Raw genomic sequence first — 18,009 nt, 5'->3', positions numbered from 1 at the left:
AGAAGCATTAGAGGAATAACAGTAACGTATTGGTAGCAATATTTATATAAATAATCTCTTTTCTTTTATCTGATCCTGTTTGTTAGAGATAGTTTAATGTTTTTGATGTCATGTATGTTTTTAAATCTCAGATTTCCTTTCTTCTTGATAATTTTAAGACTTTTAAGCTAAACTGTCATTAAACAGCATTAGTTTCTTTGTGAGTTTAATACAACCACTGCCATTTAGTTTAAAAATAATAAGTTGGGGTAAAACAGATCTTTTTTGTTTGTAAATTCAGTGTTTCTCATTTTCTGTTCTGTGAAATAAAATCTTTATTTTGTTTGGTCAAGATAATATTTTTGTCTTCTCTTTTTTCATAATTTCAATATTTTCCCAGAAATTAATTACAGATAGCTTGTACAAAACCACCAAATTAACAAAATAAAAAAGACTTGAATTCATGTGTGATTTCACCTTCTGCAACTCTCCTTTTTAAAAGTACTGTACCTTTTTCTAAAACACTATTTCTAAAAGTATTTCAGTAATAAAACATATCCATTGTTACAAATTTATCCAGGTAACAAACATTTTTAGTTGTATTCCATTTCAAATATTCTCTTTATTTTCTATTCAATTTGGCATCTATTCAAACTATTTATTTTAATTCACTTAAGTATTCATTTTCTATTCCTGTTTTCATTTATGTTCTCTAATGTCGATATTCCTTTAAAATGTCAGTTTTTAGTTTTCTGCTTGTCAAAGATATTTTTAAGTTACTCTAAATTTAAATGTGCATTTATGCAATAGGAAAATTTTATTTCTTGCATTTTTTAAAATAATGAACAAAGAGACTTTATTTATAGTCTAATGTTACCAATGCAGTTTAAATATTTATAAAAAAATATTTTTTGGATTACTTAAAACAAGCGGGGGAAAAAAAATCAGAAGATTTATGATGTGTCGTGATGAATGACGTCACTCCTACGTTGGTTAAATTAACAACAGCAGAGGGCGCTGCATCTACGTCACAACTGTTTTCTCTTCAATCGAATTCCGGTTGCTAGGATACCGTATCTGTCACCTTTCGGAAGTGATTTGGATAAACGCAAAGTATCCGCACCTACTTTACATTACCTGCTCGGTCGTTGCGTAAACATCGCCCTCACTGAATAAAAACTACATTTCCCATTTCCTGTCGGTGAATTTCACTCGAAGGGGCTTGTAGTTTTCACCAGAGCTCGAACGGGGGAAGGAGGTCACACAAAAAACTACATTCCCCATGTGACGTTTCGCGGACTGAAGCCGGAAGTGGGCAGTCTAGTTGTGGAAAAAAGTTCTCATGACTGTTTTCGTGTCAGTGTGAAAAGTTGTTCGTTTCTCGGCTCTCCTGAGTGTCTGGAGACGCTTCTGGAAGACTCCGCAGACAACACGGCACCGTGAGACTTCAGCTAAAACAAACACGTATGTTACTTTTTCACTTATGTTCCTGTGAACGCAACATTGTTTCTGGATTTTTTTTTTTTCTAACTCTGCGCTCATTTAACAGCTAGTTCTTTGTTTTTGTCTGAACTCTCGCAGTTTTAACCGCTGTGTTAGCTCAGTTATGCAGACTCGAAGACGTTCGCGTTAAAAGTGGATTTCAGCTCAACTTTACTGCGCCAAACTCACTCTGCTAGCTGTTGATGTTGCGCAAAAGCAGTAATAAATTCTGATTGTGCTAATTTCTTGCATCCAGTCTGTTCTGGACATTCATTGCAAAGAAATGGCTGGCATGCTGCTCATCAACGCCACACCCTCAAGGTGCTTGAAAGTAGGGAGTGACCTCCTTAGTTTGATGACGCATCGTCTCACCTTCTTGTCTTAATGGAGGACATGGAGGACATGGAGGTTTCCCCATTAGGTCTCGTAACAATGCGCTCCTTTGATGAGGAAAGAAACATGAACAGATTATTGGAGGGCATGCTAAATCCATAAGCTGCAGGCAGAGCAGCATGACACAAATATGAACAGCCAGCAGCCACATCCACACAGAGCTAAACTTTGTATTGGTTGACTTACTGGAATAGTATTTTAATGCCCGCAGGGTGAATGACGGAGAGCTATTAGCAGAAAATGTTGAAACATGTTTCGATCTGGACAGAAAAATGCCCTATGGTGGGTTTTATTTAAGATAAATTATCTCTTCTGCCAGATGTGCTGACTGGAAAACATTCAGTTTGATTCAAAATTGCTCATCGTTCAACTATCATCAAAGTTCATTTTTGAAATAAATGCTTAAAATTAAAAATGATATGAGTGATTGCCGATTATTTGTCCAGGCATCAAATTCAGGCACATTTTTTCATTGATTCATCAAATTTTGATTAAATTTTAATAAAATAAACATATGGTTTTATGCACTGTGGAGGATAATGTTGTAACCATGTAACCTGCTTGTTAAAAGCACAAAATTTACATCCATACTGTACATTTTCTCACAATGAGATCTAATGAAAACTTCAGAAAGTTTGTGGAGCTTTAAAAACTACGAAAGCCAAATAAATGAGACAGAAATCAATTATTAAAATTTTTTGTACAGTATTGTGGTGCATTTATAGACCACTTTTACATACATACAACACTTTTATTTTGTTAAATGATAATCTATTGTTTTCTTGATTTATTTTCTGAAAAAGAAATTACAAATGACAGAACATATTTTCAAAAAGTGGCTTTTGTCAAATCTTCTGTGAGGTGTATGATGGTGTATTAAGGCCTGGCTGTAATTTATTTGTTGTTGTTGTAATTATTCAGTTATGAGAGTGTAGTTGAGTTTTAGCAGAATACAAATGCCAAAAATTACAAGAAAAAAATAGTTTTAATGATATAAAAAGCTTGTGTAGAGTTATCATGATCTGATGTGACCACCTCAGTGTGTGTAGTTATTTTCTTCAAAATAGACTCAGTCATTTGCTCAATCATTTCAAAGTCCTGCTACTGATAATATTTTTTATTTTTTGTGCAGGAGTTACCATAAAATTACTACTTCATTCTTCTAATATTGCAACTATTTTTCTGGTAATATTAAACTGTATGCTTGTATTATTTAGACTTTATTGTTGTATGACTGTATTCTTTACATATTATAACTTTATTCTAATAAGTAAAAAATATTAGCCTGACCTTTAAATTGGGTTGACTTGTTGACCTGCATTCAAAGTGTAAATATTTATTTTAAATAAGTTTGTCAAACAAGATGGCGGCTCTGAGTGTGCTCACATCACTCCGAATTAGGGCTGAAACGATTAATCGGATTAATTACAATTAATCGGTTATCGAAAAAAACCATTGATTAATTCAGTAATCCATTAATTGTTAACTAAGATGTACAAACCCAAAAAAGGCAATTTGGTGAAACAAACACATCACATTTAGAGCAGTAATTGCATCAAAACTGTACAAAAATATGTAATTTTGAATTTAAGATAAAAAACACTTTTGTCTGTAAACATGTTTTTACCCAAAACTCAACAAGTTGCATAATTTTAGCTTCACCTGGCTCACATTTACTGAAGGAATGCTGTGGTGTTGCATGTTAGGCTGTAAAATGCATCTTTTATTGCATTTCCAATATTGTATAAAAAAGGTTTAAGTGGTTAAATGAAAAATCTGTAGAATGTGCCCATTTTCTAACCCATTGTCAAATAATCAATAGACTAATCAATAACAACAATAATTGTTAGCTGCAGCCCCAGTCTGAACTATGAAAACCTCAGGAATGCATTGGTAAAGAAAAATGGAGATTTTCCAAAAAATTACATCTTCAAAAACTTTATTAACCAATAAATCACCCAGCCCTAATGTTTATTAGCAAGAATTTTATTAAATGAAACCTTAAAGAAAATATTTTTAATTTTTAAAGGTAGTTGATGCCAAATGTTAGTAAAGTTTTAAGCTTATTTAATGTTTTCATGTAGAGCTTCGTAAAGCTTTTATTTGACGATAATGTTTTTTTTTGTTTGTTTGTTTGCAGAATGGGGAGTGATGCGCGACCGGTTCAGATTGTGGACGTAAATAAGGACGATCACTCCTTCACGTTGAACACCGAGGCTTTAGCTCAGGTTCTGCTGGACCCGGAGGTCCGAGACAAACATGTGGTTGTTCTGTCGGTGGCCGGCGCCTTCAGGAAGGGGAAAAGCTTCTTACTGGACTTCATGCTCCGCTACATGCACAGAAAGGTGAGCCCGAGGTGTTGCCATGACGACACCTGTCGCAGTAAATCAGTTAATCTCGTGGGTTGTAATTGCTGCGACATAGCTGCAGCCACACAGTTACCTAAAAAAGTAATAAATAATTCTTATATTGTGATAATCGTGATAAATATTGTGATAAAACTTTACGTCCACATCACTGACCTCTCTTCATTTTATTTGTTGTTTCAGTTGTTTTGTTTATTTTCGATATTTAAAATGTCTTCCACTTCCAGAATTAAACGTTTGTCAAAAATTAAAGTTTGACTTCCATTATTACGCCATCACCATTATATTACCTGAAAATTGAAATAAAAACAATCATTTTATCATTTGTCATGATAACGTCTGGGACAGTTTAATGTGACAGGTCAGGTCATGATCCGACTGGTTTCTCCAGAATCTGGGAGGCATGGATGCATTAGCACAGCATGAAAATATGCATGTGACCAAACCTGTTTGCTGATGAATAATAATTTTGATTTTTGTTGCCAGGTTTCATAGGAAGTTTAATCAGCATATACTAGTTCCCCTGTTTGTTCGTATGCGTCCAACAAGCATCACGCTTTGAGATTGCGATTAATAAATGCTATTGATTTTTAAAATTTTTTTTCTCTCTCTCTTCCATTAAAATGTTTCCTGTTGCACCATTTTAAATTTTAAACCGTAGCTTCCAGTGGACAGTAAAACAAGCTGTTCAGTGTGGAGCTAATCAGAACCTGAGAGCTCTGCTCTCCACTTTATTTGTTATAAAACACTGGAGATGTCTATTTATAGCACAGGCTGTAATGATAGTTGGAGCTGCTGGCAAAATGGTGGGAAAAAAACCCCAAAACACAAACCCAGAGGGAAGCTGTTTCTGCTCTAAAGTTTTATCTGAATGTCTGCTGCATGTTTGGTATTTACGGTTTAACTTGTGTGTCTGCAGAGCGACAATAACTGGCTGGGTCGGGATGACGAGGAGCTGACTGGGTTTTCTTGGAGAGGCGGGTCGGAACCAGAGACGACAGGCATCCAGCTGTGGAGCAAAGTTTTTACAGTTCAGAAGAGCGACGGGACGGAGGTACTGACGTCATCTAGAGATACCAATTTACTTCTCATCTCTGTAACAAACAGCAGATGTCACTTAAAGTTTGATTTTTAGATTATAGCACACATTAAAATGAGCAAATAGAGAGAAAAAACATTTACTGTTAACACGAAATGTTGAATTTAAGAAGAACATCGCAACATTTTTCTTTTTGGGAAAAATAAACAATAGTTAAAATGGATAGAAAACTTTATCTCAGGATTGTTCTCTGTTGTACTTTAGTACAGGTACATTTTATTAAATAAGAATATATATGAAAGTGAATTTATTTCAGTAACAAGTAAGTAAGTAAAGGTTATTTATATAGCAACTTTTACAGGTCATCTTGAGGCACCTTGGGCTTGAGCTTTTTGTGTTCTGTTGGTTTTAATATTTCTAAAGTTTGTGCTTCTTTTATATATTTCAGCCAGTTAATTGTTAACTATTATTAATTATTAACTGTGGCAGATTTAAAATCCACTTAATTAGAAATGAACACATGTTCTGTTGGGAACATCCTGAGGAAGATGTTTCCTTTTAGTAGCAGAAAAGTTGAGATGTTGCTGGATGAGTCTGTACATCTGTGTGCCTTTACCTGGTTTCTGCAGGCTGTATTTAGTTTGAAATGAAGTTTCCCTCTGTTTGGGTTTTTACCAGAACCGCTATGGCCGTTTTTGTTTTGAATGTTCTTTCTAAATGTTTTACATCTATGTATCTAGACTCTATTAGTCAGCCTTCCTTAGAGCACACAGCCATGAATGTATCAACTCAGCTTATGTCAACGAGCTATTTCTGAGATTTATTACACTTCTTTTTTACTAGTTCTTCAAACTAAAGACCTAGCAATTTATTATTTTACTTCAAACTCAGCTTTTTACATCTTTGAGTTTATTTTGTGCAGTAAACAAACACAATTTTATTAATCTAAATTGACATTAAATTCAAATTCAATTCAAAAATACTTTCCAAAGGGAAACTAAATGTTGCTGTGACTCATATTAATTCAAAATTCTTCAAATGGGGATAGTATTGTCCACGAAGATGTTTTTATAGTTGGTCACACACTCAGTCATGATGTCATTCTCCATGTGGCTGGCAAAGAGCAATCCAATCAGCAGCCTCAAAATAACCCCGCAGGGCTTCTTGTCACCACTTTTTAACAGTAAATAAATATTATTAAATAAATACAGTTTATTTCTTTACTCTAAAAGTAAAAAAAAACAAAACAAAGTCAGTTATTACAGAAAATAACGTCTGCTGCTGTTCCTTCTCTCTCCTGTAGGTGGCTGTGGTGTTGATGGACACTCAGGGAGCGTTCGATGACCAGTCCACAGTGAAGGACTGTGCCACCATCTTTGCTCTCAGCACCATGACCAGCTCAGTCCAGGTAAACATCTTACTCTGATCATTACTGATTAGTTTGTCATTGTTGAGTTTTCTGACATGAATTCTGGTTTGGTAGATCTACAATCTCTCACAGAACATCCAGGAGGACGACCTGCAGCAGCTACAGGTCAGTCTGGGTTTGTGTTGTTATTTTTTTTAACTTAACTTTAGAGATGATTCAGTTTCATAAAAGCTTTTCAGAAAGAACAGCTCGTCTTATAGTTCCAACCTAATTTTACTATTTTTATTCCCACCTGAATCTTATAGTTGTAGGACTGCTGTAATAAAATAACAGCTGTGTTGTGATTTTAAAGACATCTGTGTATATTTTTGTTACAGAAGCTAGGAAGCTAACCACCATGTAATGAAATAAGATGCCAACCGTACAGTCCAGCCTGCCCTCCCTAAAGCATAAGGGAAAGTGGAGGTTGGCCTTCGCAGTTTAAATTTATCTTGACGCCTTTGTAACTTTGTAATCAAAGGAAAACTATCACGCAAAATTCACATTTTGCACATTTTTGTGCTTCCATTTGACTCTAAACTGGATCTATAAACAGTCTAAACACTTAAAAAACAAACCCATTTAGTTTTTGGCAATAAGTTGGCATGTTTTTTGATGTCATTTCAAAATCCTCCCGATTAAGTCACATTCCATTGGGACTGCACTGTTACCTAGCAACCCCAGCCGAGCTCAGCCCGTTACCAAGCAGTGTTCCAGCATATTTAGTCTGCTGGTTTTACCTCTGTATACGCTGTACAATGGCTGCTGGAAAAGACAAGTGCTTTGTTGTTGACTTACCATCCATAAACCACTTGGTGCATTTTTGTTGTGCAGGAGGCGCCACTTCTGCTTTTCAAAGATGCACAGTTGTATAATTGCGCAACTCACGTGTGAGTTTAAGCGTTGAGTTGGGGGGCGTGGCCAACAGCAGCTTATTTGGATTTAACCAGAGAGGTTCCAAAAACCAGAGAGTTCAGTTTGGTTTCAGCTGCTGGAACCAAAGTTCAGTCGGCTTTTCTCACCAGTAATTTAGAATATCATCAATAGAGTTAATTTATTTAAATGATTCAATTAAACAAATGAAGCCCATTATACACAGTAGATTCAGTAAACATTGATCCATGTCAGTGTTTCTGAAGATTGTGGCTTTTAGCTAAAGAAAACCCAGAATTTTCACATAATACCGTTTTTGTTTTTTTTATATTAAAAACAGATTTTTATATTGGAGTGCTATTTGTTGGCCGTATTGGAGCATATTACTGAAGTTAATTGTGACATTTTGCATCATTTTGGTGTTTTCTCCTCTCAGCTGTTTACAGAATATGGCCGTCTGGCCATGGATGAGATCTTTCAGAAGCCGTTTCAGGTACCATGAATCACATTATCCAACACACTAACTAATGATAGTGTGGTTATTGTTGCTAAATATAGATATGTTTTTTATCTCAACACTGTTCTTTTCACCCCGCAGTCGTTGATGTTTCTGGTCAGAGACTGGAGTTTCCCCTACGAATACAAGTACGGCTTCAAAGGTGGCAGCGAGTTTCTGGAGAAACGGCTGCAGGTACCAGTTTAAATGTTTTTAAAATGATTTTAAAAGTGCTGCAACATTTCTAGAGTGCTGTGTGTGTATGTTCAGGTTAAGGAGGCTCAACATGAGGAGCTGCAGACTGTGAGAGAACACATTCATTCATGTTTCACCAAGATCTCCTGCTTCTTATTGCCCCATCCTGGCCTCAAAGTTGCCACCCACCCCGCTTTCCGGGGACAACTGAGCGGTGAGACGGGTTTAGCTTTGATTTTAATAGAGAAAATCCAAACGTTGCTGATTCTGCTGATGAGTTTTGATAACAACTGGAAGTAAAGTCTCTAAAAATGTTGAATAAATAGATATGAATCGTATCTATTTAAGTTATTGTGAAGAAATCTACACTACAGACATTAACTATTCTGCAAATCAATTAATAGCATAATAAAATAACATGAGTGTAGTAATTTCCAGTTGTTAAAGAGATACTAACTTTTAATATCGTTGAAAAGCCGCCATTTTGAGAAATTCTGCAAACATTTAACACCCAGTAGGACGTATTTAGCTTTCACTACCTGCCCGTTTTGCCTGTTTTCCCGTCTTAACTGAATGATTATTAGTATTTTTTTAAATGCAATTTTGGTTACAGAGACTTTATAATCACTTTTAAAGTTATTGCTTTGTTTATTTTGGATGCTTAAAATGTCTAAAACGTTTTACAGGTCCCGTGTTAATTTTTTTTTTTAAATTAAAGATTTTTACATGCATTCATAAGCCTTTACAATTAGTATATTAGATGAAAATAGTCTCAAAATAACAATAATATTGTTTATCGCAATAATTTCTGGGACACTTTATCGTCCAGCAAGATTTATTATCTTGACAGCCTAATAAGAATAATCCATAAAGTAGGATTTTTAGAAAACACTAACCCTATTTATTTATCACATTTATTGATATAGTGAAACTACAGACAACTCTTAATTCTTTACAAAGCTAAAATAATATATATGTTTGGAAAAATATTCAAAAATTGTTTAAGATTATGGAGCAAAATGTATAATTTAAGGGAGAAATCACAGTTTAAAATACGCAAATTCAGAACAAGTAGAAAAAATGTTTGTCAGTAAATGGAGCCAAACTGTGATAATTTAAATATTGAACAATGAAAGCAATGATAATTATTCCAACTCTTTTAACAAAACCACTTCAGTTCCAGATTTTAAAAAATCTAAATAATATGCACATATATTTATATATATATTCAGAAAAGCAAAGTGTTTCACAAATAGCTTTAAAAAAATGCAAATATAAACAACGTTACAATAGAAAATTTACAACTCGGTAGGAAAATTTTATCTCAATCACAGTTTGTCAACGAAAAGACATAAAACTGTTCAAATTATCATATAAACATATAATTACTACTGAATATAATATATAATATTGATTGTTGGCATTTTTGTTACTGATGTTTTTTGGTGAAATTTAAAGAAATAAAATCTTCATCTGCTGTAATAAAAACTAAATAGATACTATATCGATTAGTTGTTTTATATATGCATTATACATGTAATAAATGTAAGATTACTTGGATAGATAATGAGTTTTTACATTATCTTTCATGCTGTAAGTATTTTTTTGCACAGATTAACCAAATAACAAAACGTTTAATTTGTTTCCAGATGTTGCCGTTGAATTCAAAACGCAGCTGCAGGCTCTGATTCCCAAACTGCTGCATCCAGACAACCTGGCTGAGAAGGAAATAAACGGGAACAAAGTGACCTGCAGAGGCCTGCTGGAGTTCTTCAAGGTGAAATCCCCCGGTTCTCTGCAGTTCTGCTGAGGCCCGCTCCGTTTTTCTTACTCCGTCCTGCTTTGGTTTCCAGGCTTACATTAAAATCTACCAAGGAGAAGATTTGCCTCAACCAAAGACGATGCTCATGGTACGTGTCGACATATTGGCAGGGTTTGTTTTCTGCTGGAAATCCTTGAAAATGCCTGAATTTCAATTAGGTGTTCAAGTTCTTGATTTCTCTGTGAAGACCTTATCTTATTTTACATTTGTTAGAATTACAAAAAATATTTCTACTTGCTAAATGCCAGAAAACTTTTCGAGAATATTTTTAGAAATTGTTTTTTTTTTTTTTGTTACTTTTATTGTGTTTTAGCTTTTAAAAATCATTTACCGTAAGATTTGTTTGGATTGTTTCAGTTTATGTAACATTTATTATTCCTAGTGGCCCAACCACTTATTGATTGTTTTGTATGCGATTGATTTCTTGATATTCAAACTGCACAATTTGTCTAATCTGATATTTGATTAAAAGTCTAATTTTGCAAAACATTAATTATAGTTAAAACCAGATATTTGAATAAAATAAAAATACTTTTTTATTTCTCACTGTCGGAAGTTAATTCAAGCTAAATGTTTGTTATTTTATATTTGTCAGAATTACAAGAAATATTTCTATTTGCTAAAAACATCTGGAGGACATTTTTTAGACTTTCTTTGTGTATTGTGTTTAAACATTTAATTTGAGCATGAACGTCATTTACTTTAACACAATTTGTTTGGATTGTTTTGAATAATGTGATTAATTTCTCTATAAAGTCCTTGAAAGTGATGGATATTCAGATTACACAGTTTGGTGATATAATGTTTGATTAAAAGCCAAAATTTGGAAAATGTTATTTATTGAAATCAGATATTTTCATACACCTTATAAATATTTTTGTAACTTTCTCAAACCAGTCAGAAGTTTAGGATGTGTGGAAGAGAGACATTTCAACACATAAAAATTAATTATTGTTTTATTTTTCCATGTTCCTGCTGTAGGACTGTAGAATACTATCATGAGACTATTAATAATGATGGTAAATTATATAAAATAGTGTCTTTTTTTTAGTTACTTTGTATTATTTTTATCTTCAAAGTCTGGTGCTGAAAAAGTTTTAATTCTTACCTTAAGATGATTGAATTTTGCTGTGGGAAAAGTGTACAATCCGTGTGTTATGGAGCTGAACAGGCAGTTTGAATTATTTTGTTTTTTTCTTCACTATGAGCAACACATGTGTTTATGATTTTACTAGGCCACAGCAGAAGCCAACAACCTGGCAGCCGTAGCAGCAGCTAAAGATCAGTACCAGAAGAACATGGAGAGGGTGAGTTTTCTGCCACGCATGAACCACATCATGCATCTCTAAGGTTCCGGTTCTTTAGCATGTGTTTTGTGTTTTTATCCCGCCTTAGATATGTGGAGGAGATCTGCCATATGTGGCTCCAGAGACGCTGGAGGAGAAGCATAACTTCTTCCATGGAGAAGCCATCCACACGTTTGCAAACACAAAGAAGATGGGAGGACAGGAGTTTTGCGATCGCTACCAGGCTCAGCTGCAGAGGGAGCTGGGCGAGATGTGGCAGTCGCTTAGCAAGCACAACGAGGTGAGGCTTGTTCTTTATTCTGCATGAATCTGAAACCGCTAAATGGAAAGTTTTATTTTTGAAGTCCTTATCTAGTTTTATATTTTGTTTTCAAAGGAAACAAAATATAAAACTGCATTCCCTTTTAAGTGACTTTTAATGTTTTTTCTTTGGATGTTCCCTGCTTTTCAACCTGATTTTTTTTTTTAATATTAGTTTACCTAAGGGTGTTTTCACACCTGATTTGGTTTGATTTAGGATCAAAATTGCAACATTTGTTGCATTTTCAGCTGCTGCGGTTCGCTTTCACACTGCACTGTCTCAAACTAGCCAAACAAATTGAACAACCTGTTCCCCTCCTCGCCTGTGGGGGCGCTGCACCAAGAACCACTGAAGGAAATGACACAAAAACCTCAGAAGACACTGAGCACAACTTTCTTCTTTACAAAATGTAAACAAAGTGGAGTAGCGTCAGATTTTAGCGTCTGTTGGATTTTTCTTTTGTCTCTGGTAAAAAACCACAAGCCATTTCTCCTGCCAGCGCTAGACGTGCGTTTGTTTTGTTGTATTTACCCAGAATGCCCTGCGCTATAGTCCACTTTCTGCTTTTGAAAGTGGACTATGTTTTTGAAAGCTGTGAATTCAAACCGCACCAGAGTTCACTCTTTTGGTCCACATCAGTGTTTGATTACTTTCACATCTCTGCAAACGAACCAGACTTTCTACACAAACAAACGGGAGTTTGATTAAAACGGACCGAATGCGGCAACAGAGACATCGAGCTGGTGGTCAGAAACAGCTAGAAACAGAAACTATCCCTCAAAATGACAGAAAACTTTAAAGACTATTTTCAAACTCATTTATCATCATCAGCTGCAATTAGTAGAGAAACATCCCCTTACCGAACTTCAGTAATAAAAAATAAAAACGTGTAAAACAAAAATTTGTTGCAGTTTGTTCTGCCGTGTTACCATTTCATCCGTTTTTATTCCTAAACAAAACATTTTGTGAGCTTAAATCATTTTGGGTTTTTTTATATTTCATTAAATTTTATTCTGTGCGTTCCTTGACACTTTTTCCTTCAACAAGGAAATAAAGAAAAGAAGACCAGGAAAAAAGAAGAAATATCAAATTATGGGTCATTAATGGCAGGTCTCCAGCTAACTTGGGAATTATCTTATGACATTATCATCTCTGGTATCTTTTTTTTTCCATATTTAAGTCACAAAATCATAATAAATTATTTATTTGTGATCTCCTAAAGTGGATAGAAATCAGGATATAAATGCTTTTTACAAATGCTTCAGTTTTAAAGCCTATTTAGGCCAAAAGGATTATTACTTGTGGAGCGATCAGAGGTTTGTAGAGCACCCAAAATTATACTCAAGTAAGAGTAGCACTACTTCAACATATTTTTACTCAAGTAAAAGTAAATATTGGCCATCCAAGAAATTACTCAAGTAAGAGTAGAAAAATATTTGGTAAAAAAAAAAGTATGTGATCAAAACATCAATCATTTCATATCTAAAAATGACATCATCAGACGGACCAAAAGTTACATGGAAATCTTTGTATTTTAAAGACCTAAATGAAAATAATTCATATACAAAATCAGGCAAAAGGAACAATTTTCCAAGTCAGTTTATTTCATTATAAAACTCATAAAACTGGAATAAAAGCTGCAGATCAGTGTCTGGTGGATTTTTGGTTAAAACATGTTTGTTTTTATTCAGTGAAGTTACTCAGTGGATGGATTATCCAGAAAGTAAGAGTAGAGATGCTTCATAATAATGTTACTCTAGTAAAAAGAACAATGTAATAAAAGTAATTAAAGTGTTACTCAATGTAACTGAGTAAATGGGTGTTACACATAAAACGTGTAAAAATCTGAAATGAAAAAGGAGCCAAAGTCAAAATGTTTCCAGAAGACATGAAAAAGTTTGATTTGGTTTTGTTTCATAATGTGCTGATTAAATATTTTCTTTGTTAAAAAGGCTAAGAATCTCTTCAGCGCCTTCCGGACTCCGGCGGTTCTCTTCGTGCTGATTTGCCTCCTCTACATCGTGTCGGGCGTGTTGCTCTTTGTCGGCCTGACGACCTTCGCCTTGGTGTGCGACTGCGGCCTGGGGCTGCTGATGGTCGCCATGTTGGTGTGGGCCTTCATCCGCTACTCCGGCCAGTACCGGCCTGTGGGCGGAGCCATCGACCAGGCTGCTGGCGTCGTCCTAGAACAGGTTTTTGTTTTATTATTTATTGATTGATTGATTTTTGTTTAGAAAACATATTTGTTTACAAATAAAAATCAAAGGATGTGAAATGTATGCGTGGGTTGGTATGAAAACAAAAAGCAAAAAGTTGATATTAAAGACAATTTATTATTTTATTTATTTATGAGGACTTGGAAAAATGCTCAACTTTAAACCAATTCAAAATAAAAAAATTTTACGTTTTATACACTTTTGAGTTAATGAGGAGATAATTTAATGTATGTGGCCATGACAAATTTATTTTATAATTATTTAGAAATAATTTCTAAATGATTGTCTTCTTTTCCTGCTCTTTCCACTCAGGTAGAGTCAGTGTTATAAGAGAATGTTTGTACATTAATGATGAAATTTGTTAAATCGAGTGAATAAACTAATTATTGATTGTTTAACTCAAGTTGATGTTGGAAGTATTTTTAGCTGCAAATGCATACTATGATCAAACATACACTCTAAAATAATGGAGTGTTGTTGACTTTTAGGCAATAATGTGATTTATTATCTGTTTATTTGTAGTTTTTCATATATTTCTATTATTGTATAAAATAAGTTTAAGTAGTTAAATGAAAAATGTGGAGAATGTGAGAATTTTTCATCTGAATAATTGATAGAATTGTTAGTTGGAGCCCTAATCTCCATCTTTGTTTCACTGTCTCTTTATCTCTATAGATAAATAGATAGAAGGTGAAATTTCATCCAATCTAACAAATAATCTTTGTGTAATTTTTTTAAGGCTACGGAGATGTTGAACAAATCGAGAGGAGCACCAGTGAGCGTCAAGAAGAAATCCAGCTAGAGTCCCAGGGGTCTCTAATCCAGACAGATGGCACACAAACCCAAGCACACTTCTAGCACAAAAGCCTTATCATCATCATCATCATCATCATCATCATCATCATCGTCATCATCATTGTCATCGTCATCATCATCATTATCATCATCCTCACTGGCCCTGGGCGACGAGTGTCCCATCCTGACTCACCAGCATCAGACGCAGCCTGTTAAAGTGCAGGAACATCCCAAAACAAAACCCTCTCTACAAGTTTACAGTTTGTCTTAACAGAAAGGTCAATGTTTACCTTCACACCTCATGGAAACATTCAGTTTTTTAAGCTTTACTGAGCTGAGACGTGGGTCCACTTTGTAGTTCGTCTTAAAGATACTTCAAAATGCAGCTTTAAAGCTTTTACATAAAGCTGCTTACTGCCTGCTTATGTAGCTTATTTTTTATTTTTCTTCCATTCCTCATAGCCTCAAAAATATTCTGTTCTCCTTGTAGATTTGCTTTATAGATGTTACAAGCTAGCATTCCTTGGAAAGATAAACTAGCAGAAAAAGAAACACACTTTCTTGGGAGATTTGTGTCATTGACACTAAGTTTTATTTTTATTTATTCTTTTGTCTGTTACACCCTTGATGGAAACATGCTGGGCGCTACAGAATAAACCAGACGCAGCTTTTTCAATTCTAGCTGAAAAAGAAAAACAGTTCTGGAATAATGAGGTCAAATCACCAGCATACGAAAGCAAACGATTTGTCAGCCAAAGAGTTAGCTTTAAACGTCCTAATATAATGAAACTATACTGTTTTGTCTTCTACGAGTTGGTATAATAATTTACCTGAACACAAAGCAACCACCGTCTTTAAATACAAAAACACAAAATAGAAATTCTGATTGTTGCAAATCTTATCATCTTTGCATCAAACGTCGTCAGTAATATTTATATTCACACGTTATAATCTGAGCTTTCAGGGAATACTGAGGAACAACTCTTAGCATGTCTCTGTGTTGGTATTTAAGCTTTTTTAAGCCTGAAAGTTTCTTACTCATAAAAACCGATGTATTTGCAGCTTGAACTGTCTGTGTGAAATGTCCTACATGTGGAGCAGATGAATGAAACCGACAGGCTTCATTGTTCTGCATTTGCTGCTTGACTGATCAGTTTTGACTTTCAGTTCTCATAAACTGGATTTACTTGGTATTTTTGCAGCAAATCAGAAGGAATTTGGTGGCGGATTAAAGGGCTGCTATTATTTGCAACAATGTCCTCCATTCCCTGAATAGATTAAATAATTTTTTAAGTATGATATGATTAGAGAAGTGAAATAGAAAGCATTAGGTATTTTAAAAATATCCAGTGTCACGTGGAATGGGGGCCATAATGTGCACTTTAACACCTGATCATATTCTGTGTACACAAAGATTGAAACTAGGGCTTTATTCTTAGTGAATGCATGAAATTATATATGCAAGTCTGAAGTGTTCAGGGCCAAAAGTGACTATTGAGATGATTTTTCACCATTGTCGTTCTTTGTGTTTCTCTTTTCGTTTTTGTCCACTAGAGGGAGCTTGTGGACGTCTTACAGGCAGTTATTTTTGCACTTTTCCTCCTCTTTGGTGCTTGTTGCACACAGCTCATTCCAAATGTGGGAAACAAATGCATGCAATATTGTAGTAACGGCAAATGTAACAATCTCCTGCATTGATCTGATGACCATGACTTTGACATAATGCCGTTTTATAAACAATAAACAGAGGTTCACACAGTTCCTGCTGTTTTGTTAGCTTATACCTGACCTTATTTACGCTTCATTTGCACAAAAGTCAAATACAAAAGTGTGATTTGTATCACTAAACTGCACAAAGTAACAGCATTTAATCATATTTTGAGATTTATTTACATGTACTGATATTCTCACTGGACAAACAGTGGAGAAAATAGTAAAATTAACATCTTTGGGGGATTTTAAACATCATTAATTAGAATTTATTGTGACAACACGTCAAAAGTCTTCTAATAAACCCATAGAGCAAATGAAAACTTGTATAATTGAAGCCAAATATATATTTTTTTCTCTTTCTGACTACATGCTTCCTGTTTAATGTTGGAATTACAAAATATATTTGTTTGCTAAATTCAAAGATAATGAGTGAGAGAATTTCACTATTCCCCACAATTTCAGGAGTTAACTTATGCTAACTTTAAAATGAAAATAAAAAGCTAAAATGATAGGTCTAATAAACCTTTTGTCATATGGACCAAAATCAAGAAGCCAAAAATGATCCACAGATCAAAAAAGGACAAAAAAAATAATTAAAATACTGTTTTTTTTTTAATCTACTCAACAATAAAATTAGTTGCAGTACTTTATTTAAATGAGAAAAGCAGTCAATTTTTTTGTGTAAAATGTAGGGGTTATTTATTGTATATCCAAAACTTAAAAGTACTTATACACCATAAAAAGATTTTTCAAAACTAAAATCACAAAAACATTGAGATTTCTTTTAGTGCCTGTTTAACAATAAACTAAGCAAGAAGTATTTTAACTTGACAAATAACGCAGTCACATTTTTGAGGGAAAGAGATGTGTGAAACTTAAACATTGTTTTGTTTGCCTAAGACAAAGGCATTCAGTTGGTAATTTATTCTGGAAAAAAGAGTATATTCTCAATAAAAACAGGCTTTAGGCAACTCTTTCTCCTGAAACACCTGCTATTCTTTGCCAAGTGTGCTAAATTAATTAAAAGCAAGTTTTAATTAATCAAAATTTGCTTTTGAAAAAGTCATTTGATAGATGCTATTTAAATTAAATAAAAAGTAAAAAGGCAAACACATTGTTATTAATGGACAAATACTTTCGTGTTGTCCCTGACATTTTCTATTGTAAGATTTGAATTTGCTGGCATAAATAAAAAGCCTCCGTCTACAGAAACCAACCGTCAGTTAGGGGCTGCAGAAAATCAATCCACGGACCACAAATGGCCCCCCGACCGTCCTTTGCACAGCCCTGATTTATATAACAACCTTGTGTTGGCGTCAGTCGACTATTTTGTTATCTGATGTTAACGGTGCACTCTTGGCCCACCGATTTCACTATTTTCAAGCTTAGTTAGCTAAAGGGGTTTTATGGTATTTTTTATACGTTTCCGCGCAGATAGCCTCTCAATAATTTATTCTGCTCAGGTCCCCAGGATGTTCAAGTGTTTGTATCCGCTCTACAAATATCTGAATTTCGTGAGTCATCCATGTTTTTTATCATCCGGCTCCCGGCTTCCTCCTCCTCCTCCTCCTCCTCCTGCTCCTGCTGCTGCTAGGTATCCACCTCTCTCTCAACCAAGCGCTGA

The 18,009-nt window shown here is 34.5% G+C and overlaps 1 protein-coding gene across 1 annotated transcript; it reads left to right on the top strand.

Moving 5' to 3' along the window:
• The first annotated feature begins 1,279 nt into the window (after positions 1 to 1,279).
• Positions 1,280 to 16,433, top strand: LOC116714441 (atlastin-3-like). Its single transcript, XM_032555027.1, has 14 exons — positions 1,280 to 1,443; positions 3,995 to 4,199; positions 5,140 to 5,274; positions 6,563 to 6,667; positions 6,743 to 6,793; positions 7,977 to 8,033; positions 8,139 to 8,231; positions 8,307 to 8,445; positions 9,881 to 10,008; positions 10,085 to 10,141; positions 11,289 to 11,360; positions 11,449 to 11,640; positions 13,614 to 13,853; positions 14,617 to 16,433. Exons 2-14 carry the CDS (start codon positions 3,996 to 3,998, stop codon positions 14,677 to 14,679), a joined length of 1,536 nt encoding a protein of 511 aa, XP_032410918.1. The 5' UTR covers positions 1,280 to 1,443; position 3,995; the 3' UTR covers positions 14,680 to 16,433.
• Positions 16,434 to 18,009: the final 1,576 nt, after the last annotated feature.

Source organism: Xiphophorus hellerii, chromosome 23 (genome assembly GCF_003331165.1).
Source record: "Xiphophorus hellerii strain 12219 chromosome 23, Xiphophorus_hellerii-4.1, whole genome shotgun sequence".
NCBI classification, from domain to species: domain Eukaryota; kingdom Metazoa; phylum Chordata; class Actinopteri; order Cyprinodontiformes; family Poeciliidae; genus Xiphophorus; species Xiphophorus hellerii.
The sequence above is the reverse complement of the archived record's forward strand: the minus strand, read 5'-3'. Positions and strand labels throughout refer to the sequence as shown.

Excerpts from the sequence above, each read along its gene's own strand:
- LOC116714441 (XM_032555027.1), top strand. The coding sequence starts at position 3,996 with ATGGGGAGTGATGCGCGACCGGTTCAGATTGTGGACGTAAATAAGGAC. Across the intron at positions 6,668-6,742 it reads CCATGACCAGCTCAGTCCAG|ATCTACAATCTCTCACAGAA; the intron begins GTAAACATCTTA and ends CTGGTTTGGTAG. Across the intron at positions 6,794-7,976 it reads ACGACCTGCAGCAGCTACAG|CTGTTTACAGAATATGGCCG; the intron begins GTCAGTCTGGGT and ends TTCTCCTCTCAG.